General features: G+C 43.7%; 1 protein-coding gene across 3 annotated transcripts in view; it reads right to left on the bottom strand.

The window, feature by feature from the left end:
* LOC145555014 (attractin-like protein 1) overlaps positions 1-16,438 on the bottom strand; it is a 65,220-nt gene that overhangs the window by 36,065 nt on the left and 12,717 nt on the right. The window contains exon 1 of one of the 3 annotated variants that reach the window (XM_081616086.1): positions 4,647-4,787. The exons of the other annotated variants lie outside the window; for them this stretch is intronic. Coding sequence (XP_081472212.1) covers positions 4,647-4,749 — 103 coding nt within the window. The 5' untranslated portion in view covers positions 4,750-4,787. Of the gene's footprint in view, positions 1-4,646; positions 4,788-16,438 lie in introns of those variants that run through there. 3 annotated transcript variants of the gene reach the window in all.

Genomic DNA, 16,438 nt, shown 5'->3' with positions numbered 1-16,438 from the left:
AATTATTTCGTTTTGTCTCACCATTCATTAAGACAGGATTTGAAATCGCCAGACCTCACTTGAAAAAGGCAGCCACAAACATCGCCTCTGACGTCATAGGGAAAGTCATGAATAAAATCGTGGGCACACCCAGTCAGGAAGGGTCAGGAATTATGGTTCTGTTCCGGAGAGCGAGAAAGCGCCCGCCAGGAGATCGTGTAGGGAGCTCACAAATACATAAGGTCCATAAAAAGAAGAAATCAGAAGGAAGAAGCAAGGCTAAGAGGAAGAAGTCTGCTCGGAGCAAGGATATATTTCACTGAAAGAAAAAAAAAATTGGAGAAGTATGGCGCTCTTACACCAAAAGCCACCCGAATGCACCTTAGCTGAGCTGGATTTATTTTCAGCACCCAAGACCCAGCTATCCATCGAGGATAAAATCTATTCAGAAATTTTAGTGCTATCAGCTCTTACCGATACTGGTCCAATTGAATTTTTTATTGCAGGTGACGGTGAAAAATATGCGAACTTAAATGACACCTTACTCTATCTCCGGATCAAGATTACCAACGCAGACGGTAGTAACTTAGCGGCTGATGCAGCTGTGGGACTTGTGAATTATCCATTTAATTCAATTTTCAGCCAGGTCGACATTGTACTGGGAGATCGGCTGATTTCACAGTCAGGCTCCACACATCCATATAGAGCTGTCATAGAGACACTACTCAACTTTTTTTATTATTGCCTGAACAGGCATTAATAAGTCAATTTAGTGCCGGGCTTTTTTACAAAGACACAGCAGGTGCACTGGACTCGCTAGTAGTGGTCAACGGTCCAAATGCGGGATTAAATAGAAGAGCTTCCTTCACGGCCGAATCCAGAGAAGCACACCTGATCGGCCCTATTCACACGGATATATTTTTTTGCGAAAGATTGTTACGTAATTCTGTGGATATGAGAATTAAATTAACAAGAGCTAGTGATGCTTTCTGTCTTATGGGGGCTAATGATTCGACCTATCGACTGAAAATACTAGGAGCCTCTCTTTTTGTGAAAAAGGTTTCTGTTTCCCCAGCTGTTCGTCTTGGTCATACCTCAGCCCTGATGAGAGGTAATGCTCTCTATCCTATTTCACGTGTCCCAAGTTAAATCATATTCCATCCCTGAACATTCAAGGATATGTACTCAGTTCAATCTGGAAAGACTCAGACGGACAAAAGGGAACAATTAAAAGATTTAATGACAGGAATGAATAACAGTTCTTTGGCGCTCGGACCCCGGCAGCTAATTTGAGCTGAGATTTGATGTGAACTCGATGAACATCCCGATAACTGATTAGGGATGCTCTCCCCCAAAAAAAGGGCTGAGGCCAGCTGCAGGGGCTGAACGACGCTGGGACATGGGCCAGCTGCAGGGGCTGAGCGACGCTGGGACATGGGCCAGCTGCAGGGGCTGAACGACGCTGGGACGTGGGACAGCTGTTGGGGCATACATGCAGTGTTACTGGGATGGCATGGAGTCAGACTGCTAAAGGGCCAGCTGATGGGTTACTGAGATAGCTTCAGGGAAACCGAAAGGTTGACAATAGAGCTGATTGGTTGAGGGACAAAGAAGCTAGAAGACTTGCCGGCTCAATCTTTGGAGGATGCGAGTGAGTAATAACAGAAACGAACCTGTAGGTTACAGCATGGGAGGTCACAGAAGGGACAATCACATGATAAGTTTACACTTGGCCAATGTAGACCAACCACCACCAGCAAAATGCGGAGTGCTCGTCTGGCACAGAGTGAGCTATGGACACAGGGAAGAGATGCATAATTATAAGAAGAGAATACTGAAAAAGACAGGAGTGCTGACATAACGTCGAGGGAGTGCTCGGAGACAGGTTGAACATAAACTAAAGCTATGGATGAGCATAAAGAGAAACCAAGATTCGAAATGAGGATAAAAGAAACAGGAGACATATAGAAAATAAAATTACAGAGCAAGACCTGAGATTGAACATGAAATGAGCGATTCCATCTAATAGTTGAACTGAACTGAGCAGAGGTGGAGAGAGACGGCTCCACTCAGGAAACAGGTTACGTCCAGGGAACAATTTTGTAAAAGCTGGAAACTCGAGCTGTTGAAGGTGAAGCTGAACCAACTATAGGAGATTCCCCCCAAAAAGGGCCATGCCCGACTGGCTGAATTTACAATGGGAAATAGAAAGGAAATGCCATCTTAGACTCGTCGAAAAGCTTTGATGTGTTGAGAAGTGCCATGCAATTGAACTCCACTGGACCCGGCAGTGGGGTTGGGAGTTCAGACTCTAGATGGGGCCGTGAGCTTTAGGATACCTGCAAGTGCTGATTGCCGTAGTGACAGACCCACGAGAATGACTGGTAAGTGTCTAATGTTTATTGGCCTAGAAGTGAGACTGGAATGAGCACATTAGAGTGTGGGACCAGGGTAAGCAAGAGAACTGACTGCGTAACCTGAAAGTGGCAGGATGGCCTGGGAAATAATCTGCTGATTTCAGGAGATCTTGAGATAAGAACTGAGAAGCAACCAATGGGACTTGAATTGAACACATCTGAATATGGGACAGATCGGTTGATAGCGGTGAAGCAAGTAGACCAGGAATATCCTGAAGTTGAAACGACTAAGAAAAATCTAAAACTTAAACTACGAAAAGAATCACTTGTTGATCACCTGCTGGAATAGTGACTGCCAGGCCATTTAAATCCTCTGGATTGTTTTGTACTGTGCTACCTGAATGAAATATGAAACACTGCTACACATTGTGCGTCTGGAAAAAGTTCCTATAAATCGGATGCTAAAAACATGTTTTACATTGAGACTAAACCAGTTTCTATTTAAGGTTGCTTTTGATAAGTAGTGAATGACACAGCAATTTTTATTTATTTATTTTTTGGAACAATGAATGGAGAAAGACCCTCATCAATAGGAATTTAAGGCTGATTAATAATTAGAAAAAGCGCTGGACGGGCTCAACCGAACCAAAGAGGAATTATTAGCCAACGTCATGTTACGTTTGCAAGCCACTCTACTGCACGTATCGCCGTCGCAACAGGGCAAAAGTCCACAATTAGGTAAATGACAATTCATGCCTCAAGCCGCTGATATGTGAAGGCCAGCCGAGACGCGAACCCCTGCTCCAGATGAGATTAACTGATTGAATCGGCTGTTTAGGTCATGATAAGAAATAAATTTAAAATATGCTAGTTTTAAAACTTGCCATGTCTTGATTGGAAAGCCCAATTATAGTTTTCAGATTAATAACTTATTCTGCCCTATTAACCTTTATGTTACCAGCAGATTGTTTGCTAAGATCTTTTGAACTGCCCTTTGTGTGGGAAACCATCAGTAGTTCCAGCTTCACACGAACTGTGAAAAGCCATGAAACAGCAGGAGTCCTGGCCAGTAGAGGAGAAGTTCTGCTTCAGCTTTAAGATAAGTGACAATAGTTGCTTGATCTTGAAAACAAAGTGCAGGGAGTGACTAACTTTAAAGAGGGTCGGAGACAGCTCCTGGATGGATGAGCAAGGATACGCCTTATTTGAAGAAAAAGAAGACTAGAATACGCCTTTACTATGAAACCTTGTACACGGGAGTAACTACTCGGATTGGCTCTTGCAAATCTCCAAAGACGTCTAAGCACGTCTTTGCCTTCTGCCTTCTTTCCATTTGTCTCAGGTAAATTAATGCACATCTCTGTTCTGCAGTTTCGGGTGTAATTTTATGTCTTCTTTTGGATTAAAGTCAATTCTGTGACGTCTACGATCGTTTTCTGTGTGGTTTCACTTCGGCCCGCCGGGAGAACCTGGGATCCGTGAGCAGAAGATAGGGCCAGAGATTTTCCAAAAATATATTACAACCTAGAATCTTCAACAGGCAGAATGAATCTACGTAGCTGAACATACACAACGACTATAGCCACGGGCGTCTTGTTAACAAGCAATGGTGTGAACGTCTCTGGGCTCACGTTGCGTTTGTAGGCGGTTTGAAAAATAGAGTACGATGTGTTAACGGCACATAAAACTGTTTTAATTGCGGAACGAGGTTGCAGAGGACACGGTAAGGGAAGTGGAGGAAACTCCGGTGCCAAGTCGGTGCAGGACTATCAAAGAATTGGCCATGTAGGTAAAACATGGGGCTTGCAGACAGCCGGGGCACGATTAACTGAAGCCGGCAATGCACCCAGATGTCCGCCCTTGCTGCCGGGCCTGGGTAGCATGAGTTATAATATAGCTCAGGTGCGCTGACTAGCAACAAATAACTAATGTGAAGTAGATGGATAACTGCGGTGACCAAACGACCTGTTAAAGATGGGCTGCGCTGCTCTCTGCAGTTGAGTGCACGTGCGTCTGCTATTTATGCAGAAGATATCCCTCCATGACTATCTGGATTCTAACATACGCCTTGCGGCTCTTATGCAACACCTGGTCACCTACTGAACTAATGTTATGTTTAAAGGGACCTTGGAGAAAAAAGTGACGATGATTTAACTTAGTCGATGTTTGGGTAAAAGTCCGTAGACATTAGAACTCGAGTGGCGCATGAATATACAGTCAACGTGTTCGGGAGGGGATCAACTAATGACAGGTATCTGCGTTATGAAGTATTGCGAGACTTGAATGAGATATGAGAATGCTAAGTCTTACCCTGGTGGCCTGACACAGGCGTAGTGAGGGAAAACCAGAGGTGTTGTTGAACGGGCTGACAGCGACAAGCAGGAGAGGTGAACCGTAGGCATTGCTGATCCATAGCGTGGCGCTGGTGTGAAGGAGCTGAGGCGAAGAAAGACGGTGCGGGTTGAAACAGTGGGATCACATGTCCGCTTGCCAGAGGTGGACCGTGGAGTAGGTGGTGAGGGAGCGGGAGATGGAGAAATCCCAGTTGGGCAAGAGAAAGGGGGAGACGCTACTTGAAATCATCGAGGAATCTCTTGCATCTGAGGAGCGTCCTGGCAACCCGAGACGGGCGTAGAGGGGGAAATCCGGAAAGATGCTGACCATAACGGCATGTGGAAGTGAGAGAAGCTTGGCAGGCGGAGGAAGACGGCCTTTTGCTGCTTCCATCAGGTCCTCTTTGATTCTGTCGTCTCTCTTTAGACAGGCCGTCACCTCCACGTAGAGCTCCGCAGTTGATTACTTTGTCTCACAGACTGTGCAGGAGGTAATGCGTCGTGCGTCACTGGCCGAAGGTCAAAGTTAACAAGGTGACCGGAGGTTTTATTTTTTTTGTTTTTTTTTCCGGAGGTGGATCGTGGAGTAAATGAAACCCCAGGCAGGTGAGGGATAGGCGGGAGAAGCTGCTTCAAATGATTAAGGCTGGGGCCAGGAGAAATATCTTGCATCCGAGGAGCGTCTGAGTGGAAAAGAAAGGGCCAATGCGAGGTCGAAGGACGGGGAATCACGAGGCTGTGGAGAAGCTGAGACGTGCGATGAACGGATTGAACGCAACTGGGAATCAGCTGATGGCTTGGGTGTGGATCCTTTTATGCAGAGCCTGGTTGCTGATTGAACGCGCCGGGTGAGGTCCAGCGCTGAGGTCGGAGATGAGCATGACGTCGATGGGCGAACGAAGGGGGTGGAGTCTTCCAGCTTGAACTTTCACTAAAGCTTCCATGAGAACCTCTTTTTAGGGACCATGCCGAAATATGTTGTGATAGGCATGGTTCATCACGACGCTTTCACAGGAAGACAGGACCTGTCACCTTTTAACTTTAAACATCTCGATGTGGAATATTTAGCTCTCTGCAGAGACAGTAGACAAGTACCGGCAAAAGCATTTCAACCTCAATTTAATCACGGTTTATCAATCAGAGAATATTATAACATCTTCAGCGCAACAGGTCGTCATTTAAAAGATTCCTCACTGAGCTTCACCCGTCAGGAATTTAGTGCCGGATACACGCTATTCGTATTTAATCTTACAGCTGGTCAGGACAGTGATGCATTATCTGTTGTATCAAATGGAAATTTGAGGCTGGAAATGCGCTTTAGAGTCCCTCTCCCGCACACCACCACGCTGATTGTGTACGCTTCATACGATTCAATACTGGAGATCAATTCACAAAGGCAGGTTTTGGTGGATTTCTATTAAAATATGAATAATCACCAGCTGGAGAGTTTGCTACATCATCTCTTAGGAGATCAGTTTTGCGGTGTCTGGGCATGCGATCAACTACCTTTACTCGAGCATTAGTACACAGGACCTGCCTACTTCATCGTCAACACACACCCCTTGAATATGCTAGGAGAACACTGGCTGGCGAGGAATTTGGAAGACAATAAGCAAGCCATATTTTTTGATTCATATGGTTTCCCCCCTCATTTTGAATTCTACCCATCGAGCATTGTAACATTTTTAAGACGGTGGTCTTTAGAAATATTTTATCACAATGAACAGCTTCAAGACAACGTGTCCACTATGTGTGGCCAGCACTGCGTATTATACCTCTGTCAGCGTGCTAGAGGATTGTCGTTGGATCAAGTATTAGACTCTTACCACAATGATTTGCATAACAACGATGTAATAGTATCAAATTTTGTGAAAAAGTATCAATGTTGTATAAGAAATGACACCTCCTGCCTCTTTAATCACGGTACATGCTCCATGCAATGTTTAAGGATTGTCACAAGTTGTGTAATATTTTCATTGTAATTTTATTTTTCACTGTAGTTTGTGTGAGAAAAAATGTACACATGAAATCTGTTCAATAAATATTTTATTTTAAATAATCAAAAAGAATCAATATTTTCTATCAAAATATATATACTATATATTGTTGGTTGAATTCAACCAATCAGAGCTAAGGAGCCGGTTAGATTGGAACAATACAGGTATATCGACGGCTGAGTACAAACGATCAGGTTGACAAAAGGAATGGAGTGCATGTATATTGCCGGGCTGGTACAAACAATCAGCTTGACAAAAGAAAACAGAATACACATATATCAACCAGCTGCAGTCAGTCTGGAGCAATACACCCGAGACCGCGCTGCATTGCGGACTTTATCCCAACACGGGGAGGCTGTACAACAACTTTAATTCAATCTGGAGAGACTCAGGCGGACAAAAGGGAACAATTAAAAGATTTAATGACAGGAATGAATAACAGTTCTTTGGCGCTTGGACCCCGGCAGCTAATTTGAGCTGAGATTTGATGTGAACTCGATGAACATCCCGATAACTGATTAGGGATGCTCTCCCCCGGGGCCTGACACTGGTGGTGGTGGTCGGGAAAGGGTGCCATCCTAGAGCTGAAGGATGTGGGTGGAGAAGGGTTGAACGCAGCTGGGAATCAGCTGACGGCTTTGGTGTGGATCCTTTTATGCAGAGCCTGATTGCTGATTGAATGCGCCGGGTGAGGTCCAGCGCTGAGGTCGGAGATGAGCATGACGTCGATGGGCGAACGAAGGGGGTGGAGTCTTCCAGCTTGAACTTTTGCTAGAGCTCCATTTTAACAGCATTCTTAAAATGTCTGTGTACTGATGTGTTGTTCAATAACGCTTGCTAAATTGTTGATGTCCGCAGTTTTTTTCTTATATCTAACCCGCACAAGTTGCAGTAGAAAAAATACAGAAAAGGCTGAATTTATGGCGTTTTTGAGTCAATACTTTTTAAATGCTTATTTTGCTGTAACTACATCTACTTTTTTCCGTTATATATATTTACCAAATTTTGCACTAATAATTCATTTTTCCCCCTGTTTTTATCTACAAATAAAGTGAGCCAGTCAGAGCAATACAAGTATATTGCCGGGGCTGAGTACAGCTAGCCTGAAGCAATACAACCAGACTGAGCTAAAGGGGACAGCAAGTCGCTGAGTACAATAGGCGCCACCACCCGCTACGGTCAGAGGTGTTAAATTCATTTACATTTAAAACCCCGCTCACCCCATCCCGGCGCACAGCCAGACAGAGCTAAAGGAGACAGCAAGTCGCTGAGAACTACAGACGGTACCGCGAAAAGCCTAGGTCATAAGTCTAAATGATTAAAATATTTCTTTGACAAAAGGAACGGAATGCATGTATATTGCCGGGGCTGAGTACTCTAGTCTGGAGCAATACAGCCAGACAGAGCAAAAGGAGACAGCAAGTCTGGAGCAATACATGCATATTGCTGTCTTCACCCACCCCAACCCCCAAAAACCAGAAGTCCCGCCCACCTGTCAGTTTGATTGAGATGAAGGGTGTACTTATCTTTGACGTAAACTTCCAATACTAATAATAATAAAATGTCACACCATAGATTTAAGGTGTAGGGTCTTAGGTAGGGCTAACCCTCCTCAGATTGAAATAAAAAAATACTTTTTCTAACATGACCCCAACAAAAGACAGTAGATCTATTTGATAGATTGAAGAATGTGAGGATTTGTATTCCTTTGAGGATCTCGAATTGATGTGGGGTGTGGAATAAACTGAGGCCAGTTTGACATCACAAGGGAACAGAGACATGCAAGATAAAACATAAATACAACATTTCTGTCTGCTCGCCTGGCAGATAGCTGCTATTTTGAAGGATTTTCTTTGATTTCTTCGCCTTATTTTCACAGCTCCCATCTCTTCCATTGTTACACTTTTTTTTGGCACCGGCGGTGACACTTTTATGAGACGATGAGGCATGTTTCTCCCGACTGTGTCCTATTCTTGTCAGGATTCTAAATCAATATTGTATGAACTGCAAGGTGACCCTAACTTGCTCTAATAAACCTGTAATTTGTCAGCAGTCTGAAACATAAAAGGTGTCATCTGCCTTTATTTTTCTTGTTTTGTTGCAGGTTGGTCTAATTTCCAGATGCTGTTCCTTCGAGTGGTTCACATTTTCTTGTCAAAGACTAAACTTTTCTACCTCATTTCTTTCCATGTTTCCATTGAGAAGTTTCATCAAGTGTGTTTTAGTTTTTCTTTCGCTGCATAATCAGGTTTTTTTTCCCAGACTGAGGAGGGGGAAGAAGGACGCTGGTTTTCTCCTCATCATACATCCACTGCCTTCGGTTTACCTTGACCTGAGCTGTTTTATTATAAAAGGCTTGTCTCTGAGCCAGTTGGAAAGAATAATAGCAAAGCAAAATTGTCAATACAGCCAGAGTGGGAAGCAGCGTTGAGTACAATCACAGCATAACACAAGGTTACAGGGAACATTCTTGTCTGTCTCTGCCTGTGGTGGCTCCATTCAGAAGTGATTTAAGGATGAATTACAGGCTTGTGTGAATCACCCAGTTACATCATGCTATTTTTTTTATGTGAGAAAACAATTAAAAAGATTGCATGGACAAAAATACCATGTTTTGGTTTTCTTGCCATCTACTCAAGTCTTTTTTTGTCCACTAGAGTCTTTTTTTAATCACATTTGTTTTGTATGTCATTTGAAAGCCAAGAGAAGTTATCATGAAATAAGCTCATTTAAAAAGTATATTCAGTTTACATTTATTTGTATGGATGCACTTTTAAAGCACCCAGGTTGCAAACACATTGGATGCAGATGTATGTTTTGTCTGCGGGCTGGGTCATTGCATGTTGATATTTTTGGTTGCAGTGAGGTAGGGCCAGCGTTCTCCAGACCTCATGGGGTCTCATGATCTCATGATGATGATGATCATGATCCCCATGATCTCATGGGGTGTATTAGACAAGTGGTGTCCAAAGTCAATCATGGAGGGCCGGCATCCTGCATGTTAGTTCTCGCCCTGGTTCAACACACCTGGATCAAATGGTGGCTCATTAGAAGACCTCAGGAAACATGCTGAAGAGGAAGTTACTACCACCAGACAGAGAACTAGAACATGCAGGATGCAGGTGTTATGGATTAACTGGTGGCTAAATTAACTGGTGGCGGCAGCAGGAAAAGACAGATGTTTCTGTGGGCTTGGCTTTTTAGGACCACTTTACCGAACCAGGAAATAAACAATGCAATAAGCTTAAAGAACTGCAAATTTTAGCAAAAATAGTATCCGATTCCAAAAGACACCTATTAAGATATTGAGAGTAACTAATTAGAACAACTTTTATTGGTCTAATATGGTATGCTGCCTTTTTTTATTTTTTATCTGCAAAACCTTCAAAACATGTAAATTACGCAGAACTTGTCCCAACTTATGTGTTGCTTCAGAGGTTGAAACTCGTCAAAGGAAGATTGAAATAGATCTCAAGATGCCATAAACAGATCTCTTATGTACCAGGGTTTGGGGTTAGTTTGTTCATGTTTTCAGATTCCTCCGTTTGTCCACCTGAGGGTGCCATGAGGCGGTTTCCTGGAGGGCGTGCCGGCAGGGCTTGGTTCTCCACACCTGTGGGCAATCTCATCATCACCAGAGGAGTATATGAGCAGCAGACTGCCAGCACCTTGTTTCCAGAGTGTTTGGCAGTAATGGTACATCAGCCCCTCGTAGATCTGCGTTTTTTGAGATCTTTCTGAGTTTTCTTGTGGTAATCCATCTCTTGTGAATCCTCCATCTCTTGTGAATCCTCCTCAGGTCTTAATGTGGCTCGTATTGTTTTTAAATTTATTTCCTTTCATCAACAGCCTGCAAAGTGTTCCCCAGTAGAGAATACATGGACAAATACTGTAGATATGGCTCAATCTGTTGGTGGTATCTGACAGTAATGTAAGAACGTTTATTATTATAATTTTGGCTTGTCAATTTGGATATCACCACCAACTCCAACATTGGCTGTTAACATTATATGATTTAGATGAGATTCTTTTGCAACTTATCGACATTACTTTATATTCCTCTCTATTTGGACACGTAAACACCACAAGCAACACTATCAGGTATGTGATTTAAATTTTATTAAATATGATGACACCAATCTCATTGTTTAGCGACACTTACTGTGGGTAGTGTCGCTTAAAAAAGGTCAGAAACAGTGCGGTTGCATTACATGATCTGAATCAAAAACACACACTAGGCTAGAAGTGTTAACAAGCAACTCACACTACAAGTACCTGAGAGCCAATTCCAAAGTTTTTTCTGATCAGTGCTGGTTACAAAAAGCAGAAACTATTCACTTATGTTTACATTTCAGCTATTCATGAGTTGGAATTAAATTGTTTTGGTCATCCCAAATAAGAATGGGATTGTCATGTTTCGCATTGATCCGGTTATGCTCAAAAACACAATGTTTTCAAAGCCCACTGAATGCTGCTCTGAAGAAACTTGTTTTGAAACAGAATTTTCACATGCAACATTAAACACATATGCATCAAATGGGGTTTATAAGTAAAGTTTTGTCACACAAGTAGCATCGACACAACCACCTACAATTTAGAAACGTCTGCAGTGCACATAAGTTTCAACCAGGTCTCCATGGCCTCTCCAAACTCCTCCCACGCCCGAGTTTTTGCCTCAGCGACCACCCAAGCCGCATGCCGCTTCGCCCGGCGGTACCCATCAGCTGCTTCTGGAGTCCCACAGGCCAAAAAGGCCCGATAGGACTCGTTCTTCAGCTTGACAGCATCCCTCACCGAAGCTGTCCACCAACGGGTTCGAGAGTTGCTGCCGAAATAGGCACCAAAAACCTTGCGGCCGCAGCTCCGATAAGCCACCTCGGCAATGGAGGTACGGAACATGGTCCACTCAGACTCAATTTCCCCCACATCCCCCGGAATGTGTTCGAAGTTCTGCCGGAGATGGGAGTTAAAGCTCCGTCTCACAGGGGACTCCGCCAGACGTTCCCAGCAGAACCTCACTACACGTTTGGGCCTGCCAGGTCTGACCGGCTTCCTCCCCCACCACCGGAGCCAACTCACCACCAGGTAGTGGTCAGTGGACAGCTCCGCACCTCTCTTCAACCGATTGTCCAAGACATACGGCCGCAGATCAGATGAAACGATGACAAAATCGATCATTGAACTGCAGCCTAGGGTGCCCTGGTGCCAAGTCCACATATGGACACCCTTATGCTTGAACATGGTGTTTGTGATGGACAATCCGTGACGAGCACATAAGTCCAACAACAGAACACCACTCGAGTTCAGATCAGGGGGGCCGTTCCTCCCTAACACGCCCCTCCAGGTCTCACCGTCATTGCCCACGTGAGCGTTGAAGTCCCCCAGTAGAACAAGGGAGTCCCCAGGAGGGGCACCCTCCAGTACCCTCTCTAAGGACTCCAAGAAAGGTGGGTAATCTGAACTGCTGTAAGCACAGACAACAGTCAGAACCCGTCCCCCCACCCGTAGGCGGAGGGAGGCTACCCGGGGTAAACCCCAACGTACAGGCGCCAAGATGGGGGGCAACAAGTATGCCCACTCCTGCCCGGCGCCTCTCACCCTGGGCAACTCCAGAGTGGAAGTATGACCAGCCCCTCTCAAGGAGACTAGTTCCAGAACCATAGTCATGCATCGAGGTGAGGCCGACTATTTCTAGCCGGAACCTCTCAGCCTTGCACACTAGCTCCGGTTCCTTCCCCACCAGAGGGGTAACGTTCCACGTCCCAAGAGCCAGCTTCTGCAGCCAAGGATCAGACCGCCAGGGTCCCCTTACTCGGCTGCCGCCCGTAACACAATGCACCCGACCCCTTTGGCCCCTCCGACAGGTGGTGAGCCCATTTTAAGGGGGACCCACGTCTCCTCTTCGAGCTGAGCCCGGCCGGGCTCCATGGGTAAAAGCCCGGCCACCAGGCGCTCTTTATCATGCCCCACTCTGGAGCCAGGCCTGGCTCCAGAGTGGGGTCCCGGTGACCAGCGAACGGGCGAGGGAACGCCAGATCCAAAGTTCGTCTCCATCATAAGGGGTCTTCGGGCTGCGCTTTGTTTGGTTCCTCACCTGTCTGCCTTGGGTGACCCTACCAGGGGCATAAAGCCCCAGACAGCATAGCTCATAGGATCATTGGGACACTCAAACCCCTCCACCACAATAAGGTGGCAGCACAAGGTGGAGATTTACTTGCAGGCAACTGTATGCCTTTTCTTTTTACTTTTTTTTTCCATATAAATGCCAGATGAAGATGACACTATGCATAATTCCCTTCCTCACAAAATGTAAACAGAAATGGAGTAGCATCAGATTTTAGTGGTTGTAGGAGTTCTCTTTTATCTTTGGCAGATTTCACTTCAACTGAACCAAGGTTGACGAAGCGCATTTTCGAGGCCAACAAACTGGAGTTTGGTAAAAACGAAATAAACAGGACTGGTGTGAATGCATCTTTAGAGTTATCACAGTAAATGGGGTAAAATCAAATGTGCACCATACTTTTTAGATGTGCCTTTGTAAGATACTGTTGAGTACCATGTTTAATTGTCTTCCACTTCACTATTATTCAACTGCTTAGTGACAATTCTGCCTTTCACACCAGTATTAGTCTTGGAGAGGTGCTTGGGACATTAATTTTTCATTTACGTGCATTTTCATTAGGTAATGCAAGTAGACGCACTAAACAGCAATAGGTTTACCCATTGCTAACAACCTAGACTACTATCATGTCATAGAGGCGTAAAGCCTAAATAATATTTAGTGTTTTACTTCTATATTCCTATAACACGGACAATGTTGTCATTGGATCTGGGAGTCACTAAGTCTTTCTGGAATGGATTACCTTGGCAGTCAGGACTACACTAAGGAACTCAAATAGATGGAGTGGGGCTTAGGCTCACACTCTCTCGTCAATTTAGCTCGATTACCAGTTTCTTGGAGAGATACTACTCTATTCAGCTTTCCAGGCATTCTGCACAAAAATATCCCTCAGAGACAGATCCCTCTTTGATTGAAGCTTAGCATCACCAACAAATCAGAAACAACCTTTTAGCAGTTCCTATGTTCAACTTCTTCAGCTGTTATTAGACAGCATATATTGTTATGTTGTGTTAAAGGTAGAGTTCATATTTTAGCAAAAGAAAAAAGTAACAGAGTTAATAAATTATGAAAATGATTGAGTGGCAATGATTGAGTGCCTAACAATGCATTTCTCTGAGCTTTCATGGAGAAATGCATTCATGGAGCAAAGCACTCTTTTGATGGTGCAGCGAGAGAGAAATTGAGTACCACACCGAGACAGGTACACGAAACTACTGATGTGAATCATGCAAAAAGTTTATGGCAGCAATAAAGCCACTCAGTGATAGATGCTCATGGCAGAGGAGTGTTGTACGGTGTAGCACAAAACATAACTAGAAAATTCCTGCAGAAATTTTAAAGGGGCATGCCAAAGTGTGCCCGTCGGCTTTGAGCCAGTGTTTTTATACTAAAAATTAGCATTAATGCTAAAGAAAGCTGCAACGTAGTCAATAACCTGTGGAGAGGCAGAAGCATGTAGAATAATCTGTACTTGTACCATTCATTATGTTAAAATTGATGCATATGCTAAAATTAGCCAATATGCTAATGTTAGCTCAAATGCTGGCAGTAGGATGTGGAGCAACACGACCATGTTGTTTTAATTTTACTACTCTATTCAGTATACTAAACATTTCTAATTAATGAGAAAATTAGGTAAAAGCTAACTTTAGGTAAAAGTGCTAGTGCACTAGTCATAGACAGTGAAATGCTAACTTTTGTACAAATGCTAATGACCTGCCTTGCTGAGCATCACCGCTCTTTTCCTACGACTACTCTTCCGCTCTCTGTCAGGTTTGTGATCTGTAGCATCACAGGCGCTGCGTCTGTGCCGCTGGTTCCTTAAAGGAGCAGCGACGTTATTTTCTGTCCATAGACTTTTAATCAGCTATTTATTCTTATTTATGTCAGATTTTAACATGGGGGGACATATGTGTAATGGTTATAGTCTTGAATCAGTAGTATAATGCTGAAAACACAAGCAGTTGTAAATACCAGTAAACCCTACAGTGCAGTCCTGGGGAGCTGCAGTTCCAGACACTCTGTTCTTCTGTTGCTATGGTAATTAATCCCCTGCAGCTGTGAGAGCCAAAGAGCGGGAAAATCCTCTTCAGACACAGTTTCTATACTTGGGAGACACCAGGCGTCAGTCTGAAGGACCCTGACAAAAAGCATAAGCCCTAGCAAATTTTTGTAAACATTGTACATGAGCAGGCATGTGTATCTATGTTATGACCAACTTTCAGACCAATAGGGCGATATTTATGCCTGTGAGGGGGATTTAAAAAGGGTTTTTGAGTCAGCCATAAACAGTCCTGTGTTTGTTGTTAATAGAGAAAGATTACTGATTCTGTGAGACACAAAATCTCAAATTTTTTCGTTTTTATTAATTTATGTAATCATTTTAACTCCAATCCCCAATAAAAGTAATAGCTCACTTGCCGGGATTGAGCCGCACGTTTTGATACCACTTTTGTGGGTCAGCATGCAGCGGTACGAGCCGCATTAACGGTAACGGAAGAATAATAAATTATATTTACTAGAAAATTCCTGCAGAAATTTTAAAGGGGCATGCCAAAGTGTGCCCGTCGGCTTTGAGCCAGTGTTTTTATACTAAAAATTAGCATTAATGCTAAAGAAAGCTGCAACGTAGTCAATAACCTGTGGAGAGGCAGAAGCATGTAGAATAATCTGTACTTGTACCATTCATTATGTTAAAATTGATGCATATGCTAAAATTAGCCAATATGCTAATGTTAGCTCAAATGCTGGCAGTAGGATGTGGAGCAACACGACCATGTTGTTTTAATTTTACTACTCTATTCAGTATACTAAACATTTCTAATTAATGAGAAAATTAGGTAAAAGCTAACTTTAGGTAAAAGTGCTAGTGCACTAGTCATAGACAGTGAAATGCTAACTTTTGTACAAATGCTAATGACCTGCCTTGCTGAGCATCACCGCTCTTTTCCTACGACTACTCTTCCGCTCTCTGTCAGGTTTGTGATCTGTAGCATCACAGGCGCTGCGTCTGTGCCGCTGGTTCCTTAAAGGAGCAGCGACGTTATTTTCTGTCCATAGACTTTTAATCAGCTATTTATTCTTATTTATGTCAGATTTTAACATGGGGGGACATATGTGTAATGGTTATAGTCTTGAATCAGTAGTATAATGCTGAAAACACAAGCAGTTGTAAATACCAGTAAACCCTACAGTGCAGTCCTGGGGAGCTGCAGTTCCAGACACTCTGTTCTTCTGTTGCTATGGTAATTAATCCCCTGCAGCTGTGAGAGCCAAAGAGCGGGAAAATCCTCTTCAGACACAGTTTCTATACTTGGGAGACACCAGGCGTCAGTCTGAAGGACCCTGACAAAAAGCATAAGCCCTAGCAAATTTTTGTAAACATTGTACATGAGCAGGCATGTGTATCTATGTTATGACCAACTTTCAGACCAATAGGGCGATATTTATGCCTGTGAGGGGGATTTAAAAAGGGTTTTTGAGTCAGCCATAAACAGTCCTGTGTGTGTGTTTCATAGAGAAAGATTACTGATTCTGTGAGACACAAAATCTCAAATTTTTTCGTTTTTATTAATTTATGTAATCATTTTAACTCCAATCCCCAATAAAAGTAATAGCTCACTTGCCGGGATTGAGCCGCACGTTTTGATA

Source organism: Poecilia reticulata, chromosome 15 (assembly GCF_904066995.2).
Source record: "Poecilia reticulata chromosome 15, P_reticulata-male-v2, whole genome shotgun sequence".
In the NCBI taxonomy this organism is placed as follows: domain Eukaryota; kingdom Metazoa; phylum Chordata; class Actinopteri; order Cyprinodontiformes; family Poeciliidae; genus Poecilia; species Poecilia reticulata.
Note: the sequence above shows the minus strand (reverse complement) of the source record. Positions and strands in the feature narration are given on the sequence as shown.